At 37.2% G+C, this 18,413-nt stretch overlaps 1 protein-coding gene across 3 annotated transcripts in view; it reads left to right on the top strand.

Annotated features, from left to right (window-relative positions):
* Tab3 (TGF-beta activated kinase 1 (MAP3K7) binding protein 3) overlaps positions 1 to 18,413 on the top strand; it is a 55,664-nt gene that overhangs the window by 17,237 nt on the left and 20,014 nt on the right. The window contains exons 3-5 of one of the 3 annotated variants that reach the window (XM_090327022.1): positions 896 to 982; positions 11,767 to 11,960; positions 16,064 to 17,522. In XM_090327022.1, coding sequence (XP_090183148.1) covers positions 11,859 to 11,960; positions 16,064 to 17,522 — 1,561 coding nt within the window. In that variant the 5' untranslated portion in view covers positions 896 to 982; positions 11,767 to 11,858. Of the gene's footprint in view, positions 1 to 895; positions 983 to 7,199; positions 7,285 to 11,766; positions 11,961 to 16,063; positions 17,523 to 18,413 lie in introns of those variants that run through there. The other 2 variants (XM_090327024.1, XM_090327023.1) reach the window with 2 other exon arrangements.

Raw genomic sequence — 18,413 nt, 5'->3', positions numbered from 1 at the left:
GGAACATGTTTTAAAGTAATTCAAGATTTATATTGATAAAAACCTAGAGGATAAAATGTTAGTAGTTTTTTTTTTATTTCAACTGCTGAAAGTAGTAATAAACACATTTAAGAGGAGAAGACAGCTAACATTATAGAAAAAGCTATACATAGTGGATACTATGTTTTGCTCATACTTGCAGTTCATTTTTTTGGATAATCAGGATAAAGTGAAAAATTAATAAATAAGAAAACTATGGCAAAGTGCTAAAAATGTAATATAGGGTATGTGATTTTGGCTGTTTTGTGGTTGTAAATTGAGGTTTACTCAAGAGGTTAATTAGAACCTTGTATTAACAATAACTCTGATATAAGCCAATACTTGGCATAAAATGTTAACATGGACTTATTAAGTTTGCTGAAAATGTCTGTATCTTGTATGATCGAAAGAATAGACTCATCTGTAATACAACAAAATGTGATTAATAGTCTATATATAAATTGCTCTTTGAGGAACAGAAATAGTTGTATAATAGTCATAAATTTAAAAAAATCATATACTATTTTAGCTGTATAATTTACAATTAAATGCCTACATCATAGACTCAAGCTTAATCTTTTCTAATTAAAATGAGAAGCTCAGGATGGTTACTTACACCATGTGTACCACAATAGTCTTAATAATCACTAGACTGTATTTTGTCTTTTTGAACTGAGCTTTCTTCTGTGGAATAATGTATAGCTTAATTACTATAAAAGGTATTTCTGATCAAAAGATGTTTCAACTTCTGATTGTGTTTGGGAAAAGAGCCACTTGCTGTCAAAGTGTGGTCTAGCAGCTTATCTGCTGTTTTTGTCATTTTCCATATTGAGTTGAGAATTTAGCAAAAGGATAAACTTTTTTTTCATTTTGTCAGATTTCTAGACTACTGAAAAGAAGGTGCTTTCAGAGCTGGAGATGTGAATGCAAAATTCCTGTGCCAGGGTTCATAAACCATATTGAGGTATTTTTCTATAATTTAAATAGATTTTATAACAGTTTTAGTTTTACAGAAAATTGAGTAGTATAGAAAACTCCCATATACATGACATCCAGTTTCTCCTATGAATAATTTGCATGATGCATTTGTTACAGTTAGTTGGTATTGGTGTATTTTTATTAACTGAAACCCATCTTTTATTTCGAGTTCCTTTTGGATATATATTTTTCTGTTTCAGAATTCTGTTCAGGAAGCCATATTATATTTGGTGGTTATATCTCTTTAGGATGCTCTTGGCTGTAGTGGTTTTTCAGACTTTCCTTGCTTTTGAAGACCTTAACAGTTTTGAGGAATACTGATCAGGTATTTTGTAGAATATCTTTTGGTGGGGTATTTGTCAGATGGTTAGATTGTGGTTATAGACTTTTTAAAGGAAGATCATAAAGAGAAAGTGCCATTTGACATTCTCATTACTTTATCTTCACAGTATATACAATGAACATGATTATTGCCATTCATGTTGACCTTGATCCACCTGGCTGAAAAATTGTTTGCCAGGCTTCTTCATTGTAAGGGCAGTCTTTTGGTCTTCATTCCTTTCTAAATTGTGCTCTTTGGAAAGAAGTCACAGTGTGCAGTCCCTACTAAAGTAGTAGAAAGTTATGCTGTATCTCTTAACATCGTTATAAACAAAGGAATTCTGACACCAGTAGTTCATTCCTGTAATCCTAGCTACTCAGGAGCCTGTGATCGGAGAATCACAGTTCAAAGCCAGCACAGGCACAAAAAGTCCCTGAGACCTTTATCTTCAATTAACCACTAGAAAACTGGAAGTGGCACTGTGGCTCAAGCAATAGAGTGCTAGCCTTGAGTTGAAAAGCTCAGGGTCAGCTCCAAGGCCCAGAGTTCAAGCCTCACGACCGACTTAAAAAAAAAAAGGAAGAAATCTGAAAAAAATGGACTTTAGTTAATGATAGTGGTTCAGGTTCAGTGAGGGTATGTTATATGTATAAAGTATTTGGAATTTTTGGAAGGTTTATCTAATTGTTTGTCAAATGGATATTTATTTCTATTTTGAGTTATAATCTAATGCTCCCTTACTTAAATTGATTTTCCAGTTTTTCTAGCTTTGAACATTGGGATCTCTTTTTTTATTAAAGAATTTATTAACGTTCATTTTTACATCATATTTCAAATGACATGTTTAACAAACAAATGTTCAAGAAGGGAATCTATATACAATCACTGGCACTTAGTTTTTAGAACATAATCAAATTAGGCTAAGAGTTTGTATATCATAGATACATATTAATTTATGAAATAAAAAATTATGTCTATAGAGTCATAGGTTTTTATGTCTATGTAGTTATATTTATATTTCCAATACCATGTCCATAGCATTGGGTATGCAAATATTGAGTCCTCTCTTTTATACTGTTTTGGGAGCTCTTTTAATGGGTTCTTTTGTTGTTTTAACATGTCCTTCTTGTTGTGGGATTTTCATCTGTCTGAGCCCTTTCTTCCTATAAGATGCTTCATATTTATCCTTTGTATTTCTTGACTCAGTTCTATAGTGAGCCACTTCTCTATGGGGCCATGGTTCCTTTTGTTAAATAATGGAATTAGATCAAAATCTAAGTGCTAGATGTGTTCATTGATGTTTGGAAGTTGTTTCTTGTGAGCTCTCTTGGCTGAATTTCTGTTTGTATAACATCTATATATGTATACCTGTAAACATTTCTATGTATGGGTTACTGATGACAAACTTATTAATTTGGGGGATGTTAAATCTGAGTATGCTTCTGTTTGTTTCTGGGGGACTATATTTAACTTGATTAGGTATTTTTTTTCAATACTGGGGACTGAACCCAGAGCCTCACACATGGTAGACAACTCTACCACTAGATACATTCCCACAGTCCTTAAAAATGTTTTTGGTGATGATTTTAATAGAAAAGTAGTTTTTGATATTACAGTATATCTCTTTTTAGAATATAACTATATGAAATAGATGTAGCAAATCTGTGACTATTTTAAATGGTTTGAACTATAAAGAAAATCCAACAGGATGATTACTTTAGATATTATTTGGGAGGTTTATTTGGGGGAAATAATTACTGTTTTCCTATCTGTCTTGCTATTTTGTACCAATTTTACATACATGTGCAAAATTGGAGCTCTGACTTTTGTCGGAAAAGATTATTATGCTCCCGTATAATATAAACAGACTCTTGTTGCTGTTTATCTTGAAAAATTCAGTCCAATGTAAATACTTCTGCTGGATACAGTGGCTTACACCTGTAATCCTAGCTACTCTGGAGGCTGAGATCTGAGGATCAAGGTTCAAAGCCAGTCCGGGTACAAAAGGACTTGAGACTCTTATCTCCAGTTAACCTAGAAAATGGGAAGTGGGGCATGGCTAAAGGGTAGGGTGGTAGCTTTGAGCTGAAGAACTCAAAGACAACACCCAGGCCCAGGGGTAAGGTGGTCGCTTTGAGCTGAAGAGCTCATGGACAACACCCAGGCCCCAAGACCCCTCCCCCCAAAAAACAAATTATGACATCATGCAGGAATATAATGGTGAAGAGTTCAAGTTTGTATTCTTGTTTACTTACTAACATTGCAAAGGCAGGCAAATTATTTAACTTCTCTAAGTCTCATTTAATCATTTGTAAAATGTGAATATTATTACCTCATGCACTGGGTTGTTTTGTGGATTAAATTAGATAAAGCTTTTAGCACACTGCCTGACACATGGATGGGCTTCAGGAAATATTTAAAATCACAACCTCTACAGCATCAAGCAAAAAAGAAAGTTTACAAAAACTTTATAATCATATACATACTTAGTTTTGTCAAACAGTTATCACTAGACCGGTCCTTTTCACACAAGAAGAACCCTTGAGACCTTGGAACCTGCTCACACCACTGATCTTAACATGTTAACAAGGGTCATCCAGCCAAGGTGTTATTACTGCTCTAGAAGCTGTTTGTGGTTGCAAGATTTTATGGGAAGGGACAGGATAGTGAATAAATTTCCTTTCCTGAGGCAATATTATATAATGATAAATTATCGTGCCCCATATTACTGCATCAACAATATGTTATTAAAGCACACTAAACTGACACAATAGTATCTTTAATTAATTAGATAATTTTTTGGCTGTAGGAGGGTTTGAACTCATGGCCTTGCACTCACATGGCTCACTTGCTCAACTGGTGCTCTACAAGTTTAGATCATGCCTTCAGCTTAGCTTCTTTCTGGTTTTTATGGAGGTGGAGGCTTCTGGTGTCTCTGCCCTGCCTGACTTGAAACTGCATTCCTTTGACTCTCAGCCTATTGAGTAGCTAGGATCACAGGAGTAAGTCTCCAGTGCTCAGCCAGTAATATCTTTAAACCTCACTGCAGAACACATTGCAGGTACCATTAACCCTGCCAGTATGTAAATAAATGAAGCAAGGCAAGTCTTGTCTTTTAGAACTTCTAGGCAGTGTAGGATTTATGCAAAGTGGAAGGTGGCATTTCAGGTTCTCTCAATTGTTGCCTGCATTTTATAGACTACATTTTCAGAGGAAAGCTAGATGTTTAATTTTTATGGAAAGTCTTCCTATTTTAAAATGTAGTGCAATTTGTTTTTAAAATCCAAACAGATCTGGGCTAGATTTCAGCCCACAGACCATTGGTCTGCAACCACTGATATAATTATTTCAGGAAGTAAGCTAAAATTCTGGCAGAGGTAAAATTCTCTGAGACATAAAGACACCATTCTGTATATTTGCTGAGCTCAGAGAAGGCTGTGGAAACAAAGCATTTAAATATTCACATCATTTTCTGGAGTGTGGGGAATTGTGGTATCAGAGCAGAGCTCTGGGGGAGGTTCCTCTTCAATTAGGAAGAGGAATTCTTTTGGGAGAAGTCCTAGCAGCTACTTTTTTGGGAACAGAACCTACTGTACTTATGGTGCCAGTTCTCCTGAATTAGGGAAATGGCTATAAAACTAAAGACTGTCTCCATTATGGCATTTCTAAGCACAGCATCAGGAACCACAGTCTTTGTCTTGCCTGCAAAAATCGAGTGCCCCCTCCCCCCAGAGCTGACAGGCAATAAATGTTACCTCTGCAGAACCTCCTAGCTCATGTGGTCCATGAGGTATGATGATCAACAATATTTCTTTCTTGATTTAGAACACTACCCACATGATTTCCTGAGCTACAGTTATGGCTATCTGGGCTTTAGTGCTAGCATTTCAAGGGTGTTCTGGGAGTTTAGTCAGCTCTGAGCCTAGCCCATAGAGTTTAGATTCTTTGTGTCTTTTTTAATGTTTTATTTTAAAGTATTTAAATAATTCTATAATAGTTTTTATTTAAAAATTAAACACAGAAGGTGGAGATTTTGGCCTAGTGGTAGAGTGGTTGCCTAGCATACATGAAGACCCAGGTTCCATTCCTCTTACCACATGCATAGAAAAAGCTGGAAGTGGTCCTGTGGCAAAAGTGGCAGAGCTCTAGCCTTGAGAAAGCCCAAGGACAATGCTCAGTCCCTGAGTTCAAGCCACAGGACTGGCAGAAAATTAAACACAGAAAATCATGTCATACAAACTATGGTATAATTAATTATTCTAAAGTAAATGTTCTTATACGTCTACAAAATAAAACTGTGACAGCCAACTTAGAAGTCCCTTGTCTCATCTTGATCATAGATACATTTCATCATTAGAAGGAAAAACCAGGGCTGAGAATGTGGCCTAGTAGTAGAGTACTTGCTTAACACACATGTGTATGTGGTCCTGGGTTCAATTCCTCAGGACCACATACACATAAAAAGCCAGAAGTGGTGCTGTGCCTCAAGGGGTAGAGTGCTAGCCTTGAGCAAATGTAGCTCAGGGGCAGACCCTGAGTTCAAGCCCAAGGATTGACCAAAAAAAAAAAGAGAGAAGAAAAACACTGAAGTTTTATAGTGATGACATCTGCAGCTTTTTACCCCTTTTTACCAAAGATATGTGTCTTTTTACCTAGACTAAACCAATTTAGTCTCATCTGCTTTTAAAAAATGTGATCTGTTTTACATCTCTCTGAATCTAGTAGTCTCTTCTTCTAGCCCTTTCTTTGCCCTACAGTTTGAAGGACTGGGTTCTTTTTATCTGTCAAATTTCCCAGGGTCTAGATTTTGCTTATTAGGCATCTAGAGAGCAGTTCATGATCCTCTGTGCTCTGAATTTCTGTTTGTGGACATCTAGATCCAAAGGTTGATTGGATGCACATTTTAGCATATCAGGAAGTTCTAAGTGAAGACTATGGGAATCGCTTATCTGTTTTTCTCTTTTATAATATTAGTAGGCATCAATTTTTAATTCGTATATCCATTTTCACTTGGGATTGCAAAACAGTAACATTTTGTCATTTTTTTGCCAGACGTGGGGCTTGAACTCAGGGGCTGAGCATTGTCCTTGGACTTTTCTCAAGGCTAGTGCTCTACCACTTGAGTCACAGCAACACTTTCAGCTTTTTTCTATGTATGTGGCACTAAGGATTTGAACCCGGGTCTTCATGCATGCTAGGCAAGCACTCTACAACTAGGCCAAACTCCTGTCCCACATTCTATTATTTTTACCTTAGTAAAGTGAAAAACTTTTCTAAAAATATCTACCTGCTGTGGCTCGCATGGTAGAGCTCTAGCCTTGAGAAAGCACAAGGACAGTGCTCAACCCTCAGGACTGGCAAAAAAATATCGTTTACAATCACATATTTTAAAATATGGGACTACTTATAGGCATAATTTCAGTCTAAGAATGTGGGGGATCCTGAATCTCTGTCATGCACAATAGCTAGGAAGTTATACAAGATAACTTAATATCATGTCAAATTGACATAGAGCCAGCTTAGAGAAATCTGCTGGTTAAAACTGGAAAATTTTGAACATCCAAGTGATAGTAGCAAATGTATTCAAATTCATGATTTCAGGACAACACTATAAAGATCAAAAAGATTTACCTTTGGAGGTTGATGCAGACTAATTATTTTCTTGAACATATGTAAAAAGGGACATTCTTATCCTAATATATTAATTTTGCTAATACATAACAAATAATAGTTGGCAAGTGTCTGCATGGTTTCAGATTATATTCTGATATTGTATAAAAAGTAGCAAAGCTGGGCACAGTGGCTCACATCTGTAATTCTCACTACTCAGGAGTCTGAGATCTGAGGATCGCGGTTCAAAGCTAGCCCGGGCACTAAAGTCCGTGAGACTCTTATCTCCAGTTAACCACCAGAAAACCAGAAGTGGTGCTGTGGCTCAAGCGGTAGCCTTGAGCTGAAGAACTCAGGTACAACACCCAGGCCCAGAGATCAAGTCCCACAACTGACACCCAAACACACAAATGTAGTAGTCTATTTTAGTGTTCATAAACAATATTACTGTATGTTCTGTATAGTAGTCACTGAATATTCTGATAAATATAGACAATAGATTGTCTGATCTGCATTGTAGCAAAGACTAATGTAATACAACACTATAAGAAGGTTTCAATTTAGTTGTTTTTGATGGCACTAAACACAATAGTACAGTATAGTACTTTGTGCTTTGTTTATTCATTATCTCTAAGTAATTGTTCAGAGTCTTCAATTCAGTATATCAGTTTATGAATACAATAATCTTGATCAATGATACTCCTTTGATAATTTTCTTTTTCTCCCAAAACTTTATCCCAATTTTCCCTAGTTTCATTTTCACATACATTTCTTGAATATTATGTCTGCATTTGCCTGTCCTTTTCCTCTCCATTAATCTACCCTTCTTCTCATGACCTTACCTCACTCTGACAACAGAAGTTTTTAAAGGAACTTGACTTAATTTATCAACTGAAATTTTTATTCTTAAGCTGGTTTTGTTTTTATTTTTTTATTTTGCCAGTCCTGGGGCTTGAACTCAGGGTCTGGGCAATGTCTTTGAGCTTTATCAAGGCTAGCACTCTACCCTTGAAGTACAGCAACACTTCCAGCCTTTTCTGGGTATGTGGTACCAAGGAATCAAACCCAGGGCTTCATGCACGCTAGACAAGCATTCTACCTCTAGGCCACACTCCCAGGCCCCCTTAAACTGGTTGTAATTATTTATTTATTTATTTATTTATATTTTATTATCAGGGTGATGTATAGAGGGGTTACAGTTACATTCATAAGGTAGCAAATACATTACTTCTTGAATATTGTTGCTCTTCCCCATGATTTTCTCCCACGTTCTCCCCAACCCCCTTCCAAATTTTAAAGTTCATTCCCAACATATTGTTTTGTGACTATCACTGTTATACTGGTTCATCCTTTGTCTTATCATCTTGTTTTTCCCCTTCCCTTCTCTGATTTAAATAAGTAAATGAACATATATACATATAGTACACCAGGTACCAAAGTCGGTTACAGCAACAACAGGGGATAAACCATAAGGGAAAGAAAAAGAAAAAGAAAAAAAAGAGTAAAGAAATAACTTCACGTAGTGCATTAAAAACAACAACCACAAGGCTAAATCTCTTGTTTCCCTATTCTGGAGTTCATTTCACTTAGCCTCATCCAGTTTTAAAAGTTAGTTTTGAACTGTTGCTAACCTCTTAGTGAACAAAAGGGAAATTACTTTTTAAACAAAATATTTTAACATGAGTGTACAGGGCAGAATGTTAGCTACTATTAATATTACATGCTATAATCCTTTAAGAAAAATTTTATATCAGGTTTCTATTTGTTGTGAAATCTTCTTTTCAGGTTATAGCCATCTTTGGGGGGTGTTTTAAGTCACTGGCTTCAATTTAAAAGTGCTTTACTAGCATATTTCCAAGGCAAATATTTGAAACCCCTAAGAAAAGATAACTTCTTTCTGTAGCATTGCTTTTTACATTCTGAAACAGCCAGCTCATTTGAACAGGACATGTTTCCTTCCCTCTCAGCTCTCTACCTCCCTGAATACCTTGAAATCTCTATTCTGATGATACACTAAATGGTGCTCATCATTAGAAATGTGCCCTGGGGATTCTTGCTTCCTGTTGGTGACATGGTGGAAAAATTATAGATTTGGGGGGCGGGTCATGGGGCTTGAACTCGGCCTGGGTGCTGTCCTTGCTATTCAGCTCAAGGCTACCACCCTAACTCTGGGCCTTGGGTTGTTCCTGAGCTCTTTAACTCAAGGCTACCGCCTTATCCTTGAGCCAAGCCTCACTTCCCATTTTCTAGAGGTTAATTGGAGTCTCAGGTCCTTTTGTGCTGAGACTGCCTTTGAACCTTTATCCTTAGATCTCAGGCTCCCGAGTAGCTAGGATTACAGGTGTGAGCTACTGCTTGGCTAAGATTATAGACTTTTTAGAAGACTTGTTTGGATTTGAATCAAGATTCCGCCATATACTCAGTCTCGGAGCTCATTTTCTTATTTGTAAAATGGAAATAATTATAGTTAAGTTTGAGGACATAGTAGCTGATAATAATGATAAGATTAATGGTAATTTTGTCCTGGAGGCTGACAAAACCAGCTGAGAGCTAGCAGCTCCAAAGTCTTGTGAACTGCATGGAGCCCAAACTCTTCTTGCACTGGAATCCTGTGTGTCTTTCTTGACACTTGATCTTTCTTCTTTCTCATAAAATGATAACTATATTGTCCTTGTATTTTTAAAGACTTCTAATTAAGGATAGTAACCTGCAAAAGGAAAAGAATAAGTTTTTTTGTTTATGTTAGTGGGGTATCTAGCATTTGGAAGCTTCAGAATTTTATAGACATTTGGAGTTGTTCCAAATGTGGTCAGCTCCTGATAGGAATTCCAAGTTCTGATCATTTCATGACAAGAAAGCCGTTAACATTTTTATTAAACTTAAATTTATTTTTCACTCTACCTAGTATCTACTGGATTATCTAGTTTCTGACATGCCCTGTGTCTAATCAGCTGTAGATGGTTAGAAGATACAAAACCTAGCCACCTAGCTGGGCATGGTGGCTCACGCTGCAATCCTAGCTACCCAGGAAGCTGAGATATGAGGATCAAGGTTCAAAGCCTGCCCCAGCACAAAAGTACCTAAGACTCTTTTTTTTTTGCCAGTCCTGGGCTTGAGCTCAGGGCCTGAGCACTGTCCTTGGACTTTCTCAAGGCTAGAGCTCTACCACTTGAGCCTCAGCACCACTTCTGGCTTTTTTCTATGTATGTGGTACCAAGGAATCGAACCCGGGTCTTCATGCATGCTAGGCAAGCTCTTTAACCACTAGGCCAAACTCCCGGCCCTAGTACCTAAGATTCTTATCTCCAGTTAACCTCTAGAAAATGGGAAGTGGGGCTTAATTGTAGGGCGGTAGCCTTGAGCTGAAGAGCTCAGGGACAGTGCCCAGGCTCAGAGACCAAGCCCCATGACCCATAAATAACAAAGAAAAAAAGATACAAACCAGGCACAAGTGGCTCATATCTTATAATCCTAGCTACTCAGGAAGCTGAGATCTGATGATTATAGTTCAAAATTAACCCAGACCAGAAAGCCCATGAGTGTCTTCTGTACAATTAACTACCAAAAAGGTGAAAGTGGAGTCGTAGCTGAACTGATAGAGCACTAACCTTGAACAATAAATCTCAGGGACGGCACTCAGTCCAAAGTCAAGCCTCTAGAGTAGAACGTGTTTGCATGCACATGCATACATGTGTGTGGACAGGAACACACATTATGTCCTTTACTCTTGAAAGCTTCATTGTCTAATTCCTAAGACTAAAAATATTTTTACATGCAACTACAGCAATTACTGATTGAGTAATCTTAGTTAATTCAATACTTCTCACATTGATTAAATACTTCTAATGTACTTGCTTACATTTCAGTTTTGTTCATTGATACATTAGTTTCCCATTAACCAGCACAATGTAAGAAGTACAGTTGTGGCTCAAATGGTAGAGCACTAATATTGGGCACAGAAACTCAGGGACAGTGCCCAGGCCCTGAGTCTGAGCCCCAGACAAGCACAAAAAAAATACTTGATCATCTAGTGATTAAACACAGCATGATATTTACTATATTTACTGTACTTTTACAAAAGGGCAAATACAGATTAAGGAATGATTGCTTAATTGACCTTGCATGCTACCAGTTTGTTTATGAGGCATTGTTGCTTCCACAGTTGCTTTATCATAGTACATTACTTGAGTTTTGGCCTGAAAGCCTGCATTTTAGTGCATGTGCCAGTGACACCAGAAGTAGGAGAAAACCTAATAGGTCTGGCTAACAGTGAACCACCAGTAATTTATTTTTTAAAGTATCATTTAGACATTGTTTCCTTTATTTAAACTCTAAATTCAAACCTTTTTTTCGCTTGAAAGTACAAAGAGAATGTAAGGCAGACCATACAATTGTGGTTGGTGCTGTTTCCAGTCTCCGTCTCTTTATTTCATTAGTCCAGACATCAGAATGATTACTGTGCTTTAGAAGAGTGATGTGAGAGCCCTTGGGCAAACATGAGTGGCATACATAGGTGGGATTTCTAAAGGCCAGAAAAATGTGGTTGCCAAATAATACTCTACATTTTATCTGGCTGATGCTATTTTTTTATTTCAGCTTTAAAATGAAACAAGATTTTGGATTTTTAGATTTTTTTGATCTTATTTTGGTTTTAAGCCACTGACTAGCTGTGTTACATGAGAAAAATATCTGGCTAAGTTCATCTTGGTCTATTTTCTCCCCTTGAACTTAGCTATATACATATTTTATGTTTTTCACTTTTAATGTATCTATGGTAATTGTATGAATGCAGTGAAATAAGTAATTGGGGCTACTCACAATTTGTTTTCTTTTAATAGAAAATGACTGTGATGTTGGAAGAGCATTTCTTTTGGAAAGCCAGTTAAAACATCCATTTTCTAAGAGAAATTCAACTACCATTTGTTCTGGCATGGCGCAAAGCAGCCCACAGCTTGATATACAGGTGCTTCATGACCTCCGACAACGTTTCCCTGAAATTCCAGAGGGTGTGGTGTCTCAGTGCATGTTACAGGTAAATTTCTTGTTGGAGTTGTTTTTGTGTGGTGACAGAGCAATTAAATTTCATCACTGTTCTGTATGGGGACACTTAGAGCAGAATTTTCAGCCATTAACATTTTGGGCTGGACAATTCTTGGTTGTGAGGATTTGTCGTATGCTTGGCATAATGTTTAGCAGTTCCTTACATACTAGTAGCATATCCAAAGTTGGGATAACTAAAACTGTCTCTAGCTGTTTCCAGAGTTTCTGTGAAAGGCATAGTTTCTCCCCACTGAGAACCACTAATACTGAGAAGAATAAAGGCATGTAGTAAAAAGAAAATAATGTTTTTACATTTAACTTTCTGCATTTTGGGGGGTTGTCATTGTCCCCCAAATCCTTAGTTTCTTTCTTCCCCTTAGTTGCAGTCTGGGGTCTGATAGAACCCAGGGCCAGAGGTGTACCACAGAACTATACTCCAGAGTTGAATATAGAATTTCAAATTTATATTATATATTTTTAAAGTGGACTATGCTTTCTGAGCTTTGATACTGCTTGTCAGGTTGGTACATCCTTATTGGTACTTGAATTTAAGTATATTTCCATAGCTTATAAGAATTAATTTTTAATCTCTGAAATAGTGTATCTTCCTGCTTGAGGGAGAATAAAGACATAGGCCTGTTGCTCCCCTGTTAAACTTTATATAGTCTTTCACAGGCTCTCAGTGGGTTATGGCATCTTCTTATTAGTCTTCTAGAAGCAGTATTCAATACTGCTCAGTAGACTTCACCACACACAGCCAGTACTCTTACCTGTGTTCACACTACCCTAACTGCAGTGTAAACAGTTGAGAGTATAGCAAAATATACAGGAGAGGATCGATTATAATAGAGACTCATGACAATAATGGTAACAGAGGAGTTTCCATTGTTTGTAAGCCCATTATAAGGTTTAAGCCTTTGGTATTAAGATTTTTTTGTGATTTTTTTTTCTAACTCATTCCCAGTTTGAATTTTCAGCTCTTTAGCTCCATTTTTTTTAGTAGAGCAAAGGTATTTCTCTACTGCAGTGAAACCAAGCACACTAAATCTTCCTAGTGGAAACCACTTCCTAGCAATCACAGTCCTGTCTTATTCTAGGTTTACAGTGAGTTCCAACCTTATTTTATTTATTTTCTGATTATCTGCCATTTAACCAAACTGAGAAAATAGGACTTGAAATTCAGCTCAGTGAATATTTGTTTCTATTTAACTTGTGCTGAATCTTTCACTTTTTTCTTCCTTTGTATTTAACTGTGTATTGTTATAGAGATATACCCACCTACTGGCTGAAAATTTTCTGTGCTTTCTTTGACTTAATCATTCTTTAATTTAGGATCACTTTTAGGTGTGTGTGTGTGTGTGTGTGTGTGTGTGTGTGTGTGTGTGTGTGTGTGTGATGGGGCTTGAACTCTGGCTGGGTACGCTGCTGTCTCTGAGCTCTTCAGCTCAAGGCTAATGCTCTCACCTTGAGCCAAGCCCCACTTCCCATTTTCTAGAGGTTAATTGAAGATAAGAGTTCTTTAGAGGCCAGGCTGGACGATCTCAGGCTCCTGAATAGCTAGGATTACAGGCGTGAGCCACCTTGCCTGGATAAAAAGGTTAGAATTTTTAACAAGGAATATTTGAACATTGTTGACAAAGGATTGAAGGCGGAAAAAAAAAGGCATCATACTCCTAGAAAGTGATCCTAAATTAGGAGGACATGGTCCAAGGGCCAGGTGTAGGGCAGTAGCCTTGAGCTGAAGAGCAAAGGGACAGCGCCCAGGCCCAAAGTTCAAGCCCCATGACCGACAAAAAAAATTCTAACCTTTTTTTTTTTTTTAAATGTAATTAATAGAAGGGTCACAGTTACATTCACCATATACAGGGTGCATTTCTTCACACACATTGATACCCTTTCTCATGTTTTTGTCCCCATTTCCCTCCCCCCACCCCTACCCTCATCTTGTTTTCCCCCCATCTCTTTCCTATTTCAAATAAACAAATAAACGTATATACAATATACCAGATAACAAGGTAAGATACTGTAACAATATGAGATAACCAAGGAACAACAAAACAGATGAGAAATAGCATAGTACATTAAGAACAACAATCCCACATTATATGGCTCTTGTTTTCATATTCTGGAGGTCCTTTCATTTAGCCTCATCCTATATTGCCTAATGTATCTAGGTTTGCGGTATTGTAATCCTCTGCTAGGAGAGTCTAAGGTTTGTACTAATTATTACAAATGAGGGAAGCCATTGAGCCTATGTTCCTTTGAACTGGCTTTGAACTGAGATCCTTAGATCTCAGCCTCCTGAGTAGCTAGGATTACAGGCTCCCTGAGCTTCTTTTTGTTCAAGGCTAGCACCCTACCACACTAGAGCCAAAGCACCACTTTCAGCATTTTCTTTTTATGTGGTATTGAAGTATTGGACCCTAGGCTTCATGCATGCTAGACAAGCACTCTACCACTAAGCCACATCCCCAGCCCTTGTCTTAATTTTTTTCATATATTTGTCTCTGGTTTATTCAGCTTGTCACTATAAACATGCCTTTGAATAAATTGCCAAATTCACTCCTCATTTTGAATTAGTATCCTTTTTGTGAAGATGCTAATTAATGCCCTATTACGATGGTAGAAAGCATTAAATTTCAAGAATATTAATAAAATTGTCAAATAATAAAATGTGTAAGCCATGGGTTTATTTTTGCATATGTCATTTTGCAGAGCTTTAGTTAACTAAATATAATTAGTTCCTAACTCTTAAGTTCGATAGAATCTTTTTGGCCAAATACCCTGTCCCTTGAAATTGTTGTATAGAAAGAGGACTTGGATGGATGAGACCAGGAATTTGGAACTGGCCCTCCAGTTAACTAGTTCCATGCTTACTGTCAAACCATATTACTTTGTAGGCTTCTCTTTTTGTATAAGTGTAAGTTGGACTGTAGATGAACCCTTACACAGTTTTCTCTGTTCTGAAATTAATTGCCTTTATGTCCCATTGAAAATTAACTTTATTTAGTTCTCAACAGAAGCTAAAGTGTTTCATTTTTATATCAAATTTACTTTCCCTGAAATAAATGTATATGTGTGTATTTGTGTATTATCTGTATGTGTTATTATAAGTTATAAAGAAAGTCATGATTATTGGAAACCTTTACCAATTATTTCAAAAGCAGTCAATAATACATATTTAATAAAATAGTTAGACATTCTATATTTTAATAGAAAACATTTTTTGTATGTTTCCCAGTCTGGGGCTTGAACTCTGGGTCTGGGAACTGTCCTTGGGCTTTCTCAAAGCTAGCGCTCTATCCTTGAGCCACAGCACCACATCTGGCTTTTTCTGTGTATGTGATACCCAGGAATCGAACTGAGGGCTTCGTGTATGCTAAACGAGCAATCTGCCACTAGGCCATACTCTTGGCCTTGGGAAACATTTTAATAACAAAATTTGTGTTTAAAATCAGTTGGAACTATTAAAATAACAGTTTGTAATTACTGTCTTTGTGAAACAATTCAGATTTTTCAGTGAAATAGAGAATTTTATCTGGCAAAATCTTTTTAAATTATAAAAGTAAATTTCATTAGGGTGGTCCATATGAGGAATTTTGTTTGTTAACTTACCACAGGCAAAGTAACAGAGCCATAGTTCAAAATAAGGAGTTGGAGTTTTATTTGTTTATTTTACTGATTTATTTTTGCATGAAAGCTTGAAATTATATAGGAATACATTCAAGGAAAAGAAAAGGCTGCTTTATAATTTTATTACTTTAACTTTTAAAGAATTTTGTCTTTTTCTTCTTGTGGTCATAGTGCTTAAGAATTAATTATGAATTATATATTACAGTAATTGTGGTAAACCCAAGATTCAGCCAACATTTTAATTTGTTGAGATACATCAAGTATAAAATTGATCCTGAATTTGGAGTTAGAAAACTTGGGGGTTGATAATATAAATTGTTTGGGATCTTTTTTCCAGAATACAGGCCATATTATTCTCTGCTTATGAGAGTAATATTTTTATACATTTCTAGTAGAGCCTGTCTTCTGCTATTAAGCTTTGTTAATTTTGCCAATGATGCTTTTACCATTTTTCTCCCATAGAATAATAACAATCTTGAAGCCTGTTGCCGAGCCCTTTCCCAGGAAAGTAGCAAATACTTATATATGGAATATCATAGTCCAGATGACAACCGAATGAATAGAAATCGCCTTTTACATATTAACCTAGGTATCCATTCTCCTGGTAGCTACCACCCAGGAGATGGAGCTCAAATTAATGGTGGTCGAACACTGGTACATAGCTCAAGTGATGGACATATTGATCCACAGCATACAGCAGGTAAACAGCTAATCTGTTTAGTTCAGGAACCACATTCAGCTCCAGCTGTTGTGGCTGCTACTCCCAGCTACAATCCATTTTTTATGAATGAACAGAACAGAAGTGCAGCTACTCCACCTTCACAGCCACCTCAACAACCATCTTCCATGCAAACAGGAATGAATCCATCTGCTATGCAAGGGCCTTCACCACCTCCACCACCTCCGTCATATATGCACATACCTCGGTATAGTACAAATCCAATTACTGTTACAGTATCTCAAAATCTCCCTTCTGGACAAACTGTACCAAGAGCTTTACAGATTCTTCCACAAATTCCAAGCAATCTCTATGGTTCTCCTGGTTCTATTTATATTAGACAGACATCTCAGAGTTCATCAGGAAGACAAACTCCCCAAAGTACGCCATGGCAGTCCTCACCACAGGGCCCAGTGCCTCATTATAGCCAACGTCCTTTGCCTGTTTATCCACACCAACAGAACTATCAACCTTCTCAGTATTCTCCCAAACAGCAGCAAATCCCTCAATCAGCTTACCATTCACCCCCTCCTTCTCAGTGTCCTTCACCCTTCAGCTCTCCACAGCATCAAGTGCAACCTCCCCAGTTGGGCCACCCAAGCTCCCATGTGTTTATGCCACCTAGTCCTTCAACTACTCCACCCCATCTGTATCAACAAGGACCTCCTACCTATCAGAAGCAAGGAAGTCATTCAGTGGCCTATCTCCCATACACAGCATCTAGCTTACCCAAAGGTTCCATGAAGAAGATAGAAATTACGGTTGAACCTTCTCAGAGACCTGGGACAACAATTACTAGGAGTCCATCACCCATCAGTAATCAGCCATCTCCACGGAATCAGCACTCGTTGTACACAGCCACCACACCACCTTCAAGTTCTCCTTCAAGAGGAATATCTAGTCAACCAAAACCTCCATTTAGTGTTAATCCTGTGTATATTACGTACACACAGCCAACTGGACCTTCATGTGTTCCATCGCCATCTCCTCGGGTGATACCAAACCCAACTACAGTTTTTAAAATTACTGTAGGCCGAACAACAACTGAAAATCTTTTAAATTTAGTGGACCAAGAAGAGCGCTCTGCAGCACCAGAACCTATTCAGCCCATTTCAGTGATACCAGGATCTGGGGGAGAAAAGGGAAGTCATAAATATCAAAGAAGTTCTAGTTCTGGATCAGATGATTATGCCTATACACAAGGTATAGTGCTTTTTATGAAATGTAATATTTGTGGTGGAATAGCAGTCTCTTATTCGAGTAAAACACTGTTTATCAGCTATTTTAAATTAAATGTTTCATTTTTTATTAATATTGGGCTAACCATTAAGGGTAAGGGTGGTGCTTCTGAGTTACCTACTGACTTTGTTTTAAAATATGAAAGTGCAGGTATAATGATTATGAAGTAGATGATTTTGTTGAAGGGAGATCATCCACTGGGAAAAATATAGCCATATGAAATGACTGCTAAAAAGAGTAACTATAGCCAGGTGCTGGTAGCTCACACCTGTGATCCTGGCTACACAGGAGGCTGAGATTTGAGGAGCACGGTGCAAAGCCAGCTTGGGCATACAATTCCATGAGACTCTTAGTACAATTAATCACCAGAAAACCAGAAGTAGTGCTGTGGCTCAAAGTGGTAGAGTGCTTGCCTTGAGCTGAAGAGTTCAGGGACAGCACTCAGGCCCAGAATTCAAGTCCCACAACCAACCAAAAAAAATAGTAACTGTAGAGTGGGGTAAAGTCTATACAGAATAAACTAGCTCAGCAGATCAAAGTATTTTCATCTTTTCTAAAGAGGATAACCAAAAGACATAATGGTATTTATAAGCAGTAAGATTATTAATGATGAACATTGCCAGAACTAATAGTAGACCATTTTTTTTAGATTTTAAAACTCTATTCTAATTATTTTAAATTGCTTCAGGATATTTTGAGAATTTAGCGTTCTTTCAGTATGTGAAGTAATGGAATTAAATTGTAATTGCGTGTGTATATAATTTATACATTTATCACCCTTTTAAAACACAGGTAATTATGTTAAAGAGATTCCTAGGGAAGGTAAAGAATAGCCTTAGAAAAACTATGATGACA

Source organism: Megascapheus bottae, chromosome X (genome assembly GCF_031878675.1).
Source record: "Megascapheus bottae isolate mThoBot1 chromosome X, mThoBot2.hap1, whole genome shotgun sequence".
NCBI classification, from domain to species: Eukaryota; Metazoa; Chordata; class Mammalia; order Rodentia; family Geomyidae; genus Megascapheus; species Megascapheus bottae.
Note: the sequence above shows the minus strand (reverse complement) of the source record. Positions and strands in the feature narration are given on the sequence as shown.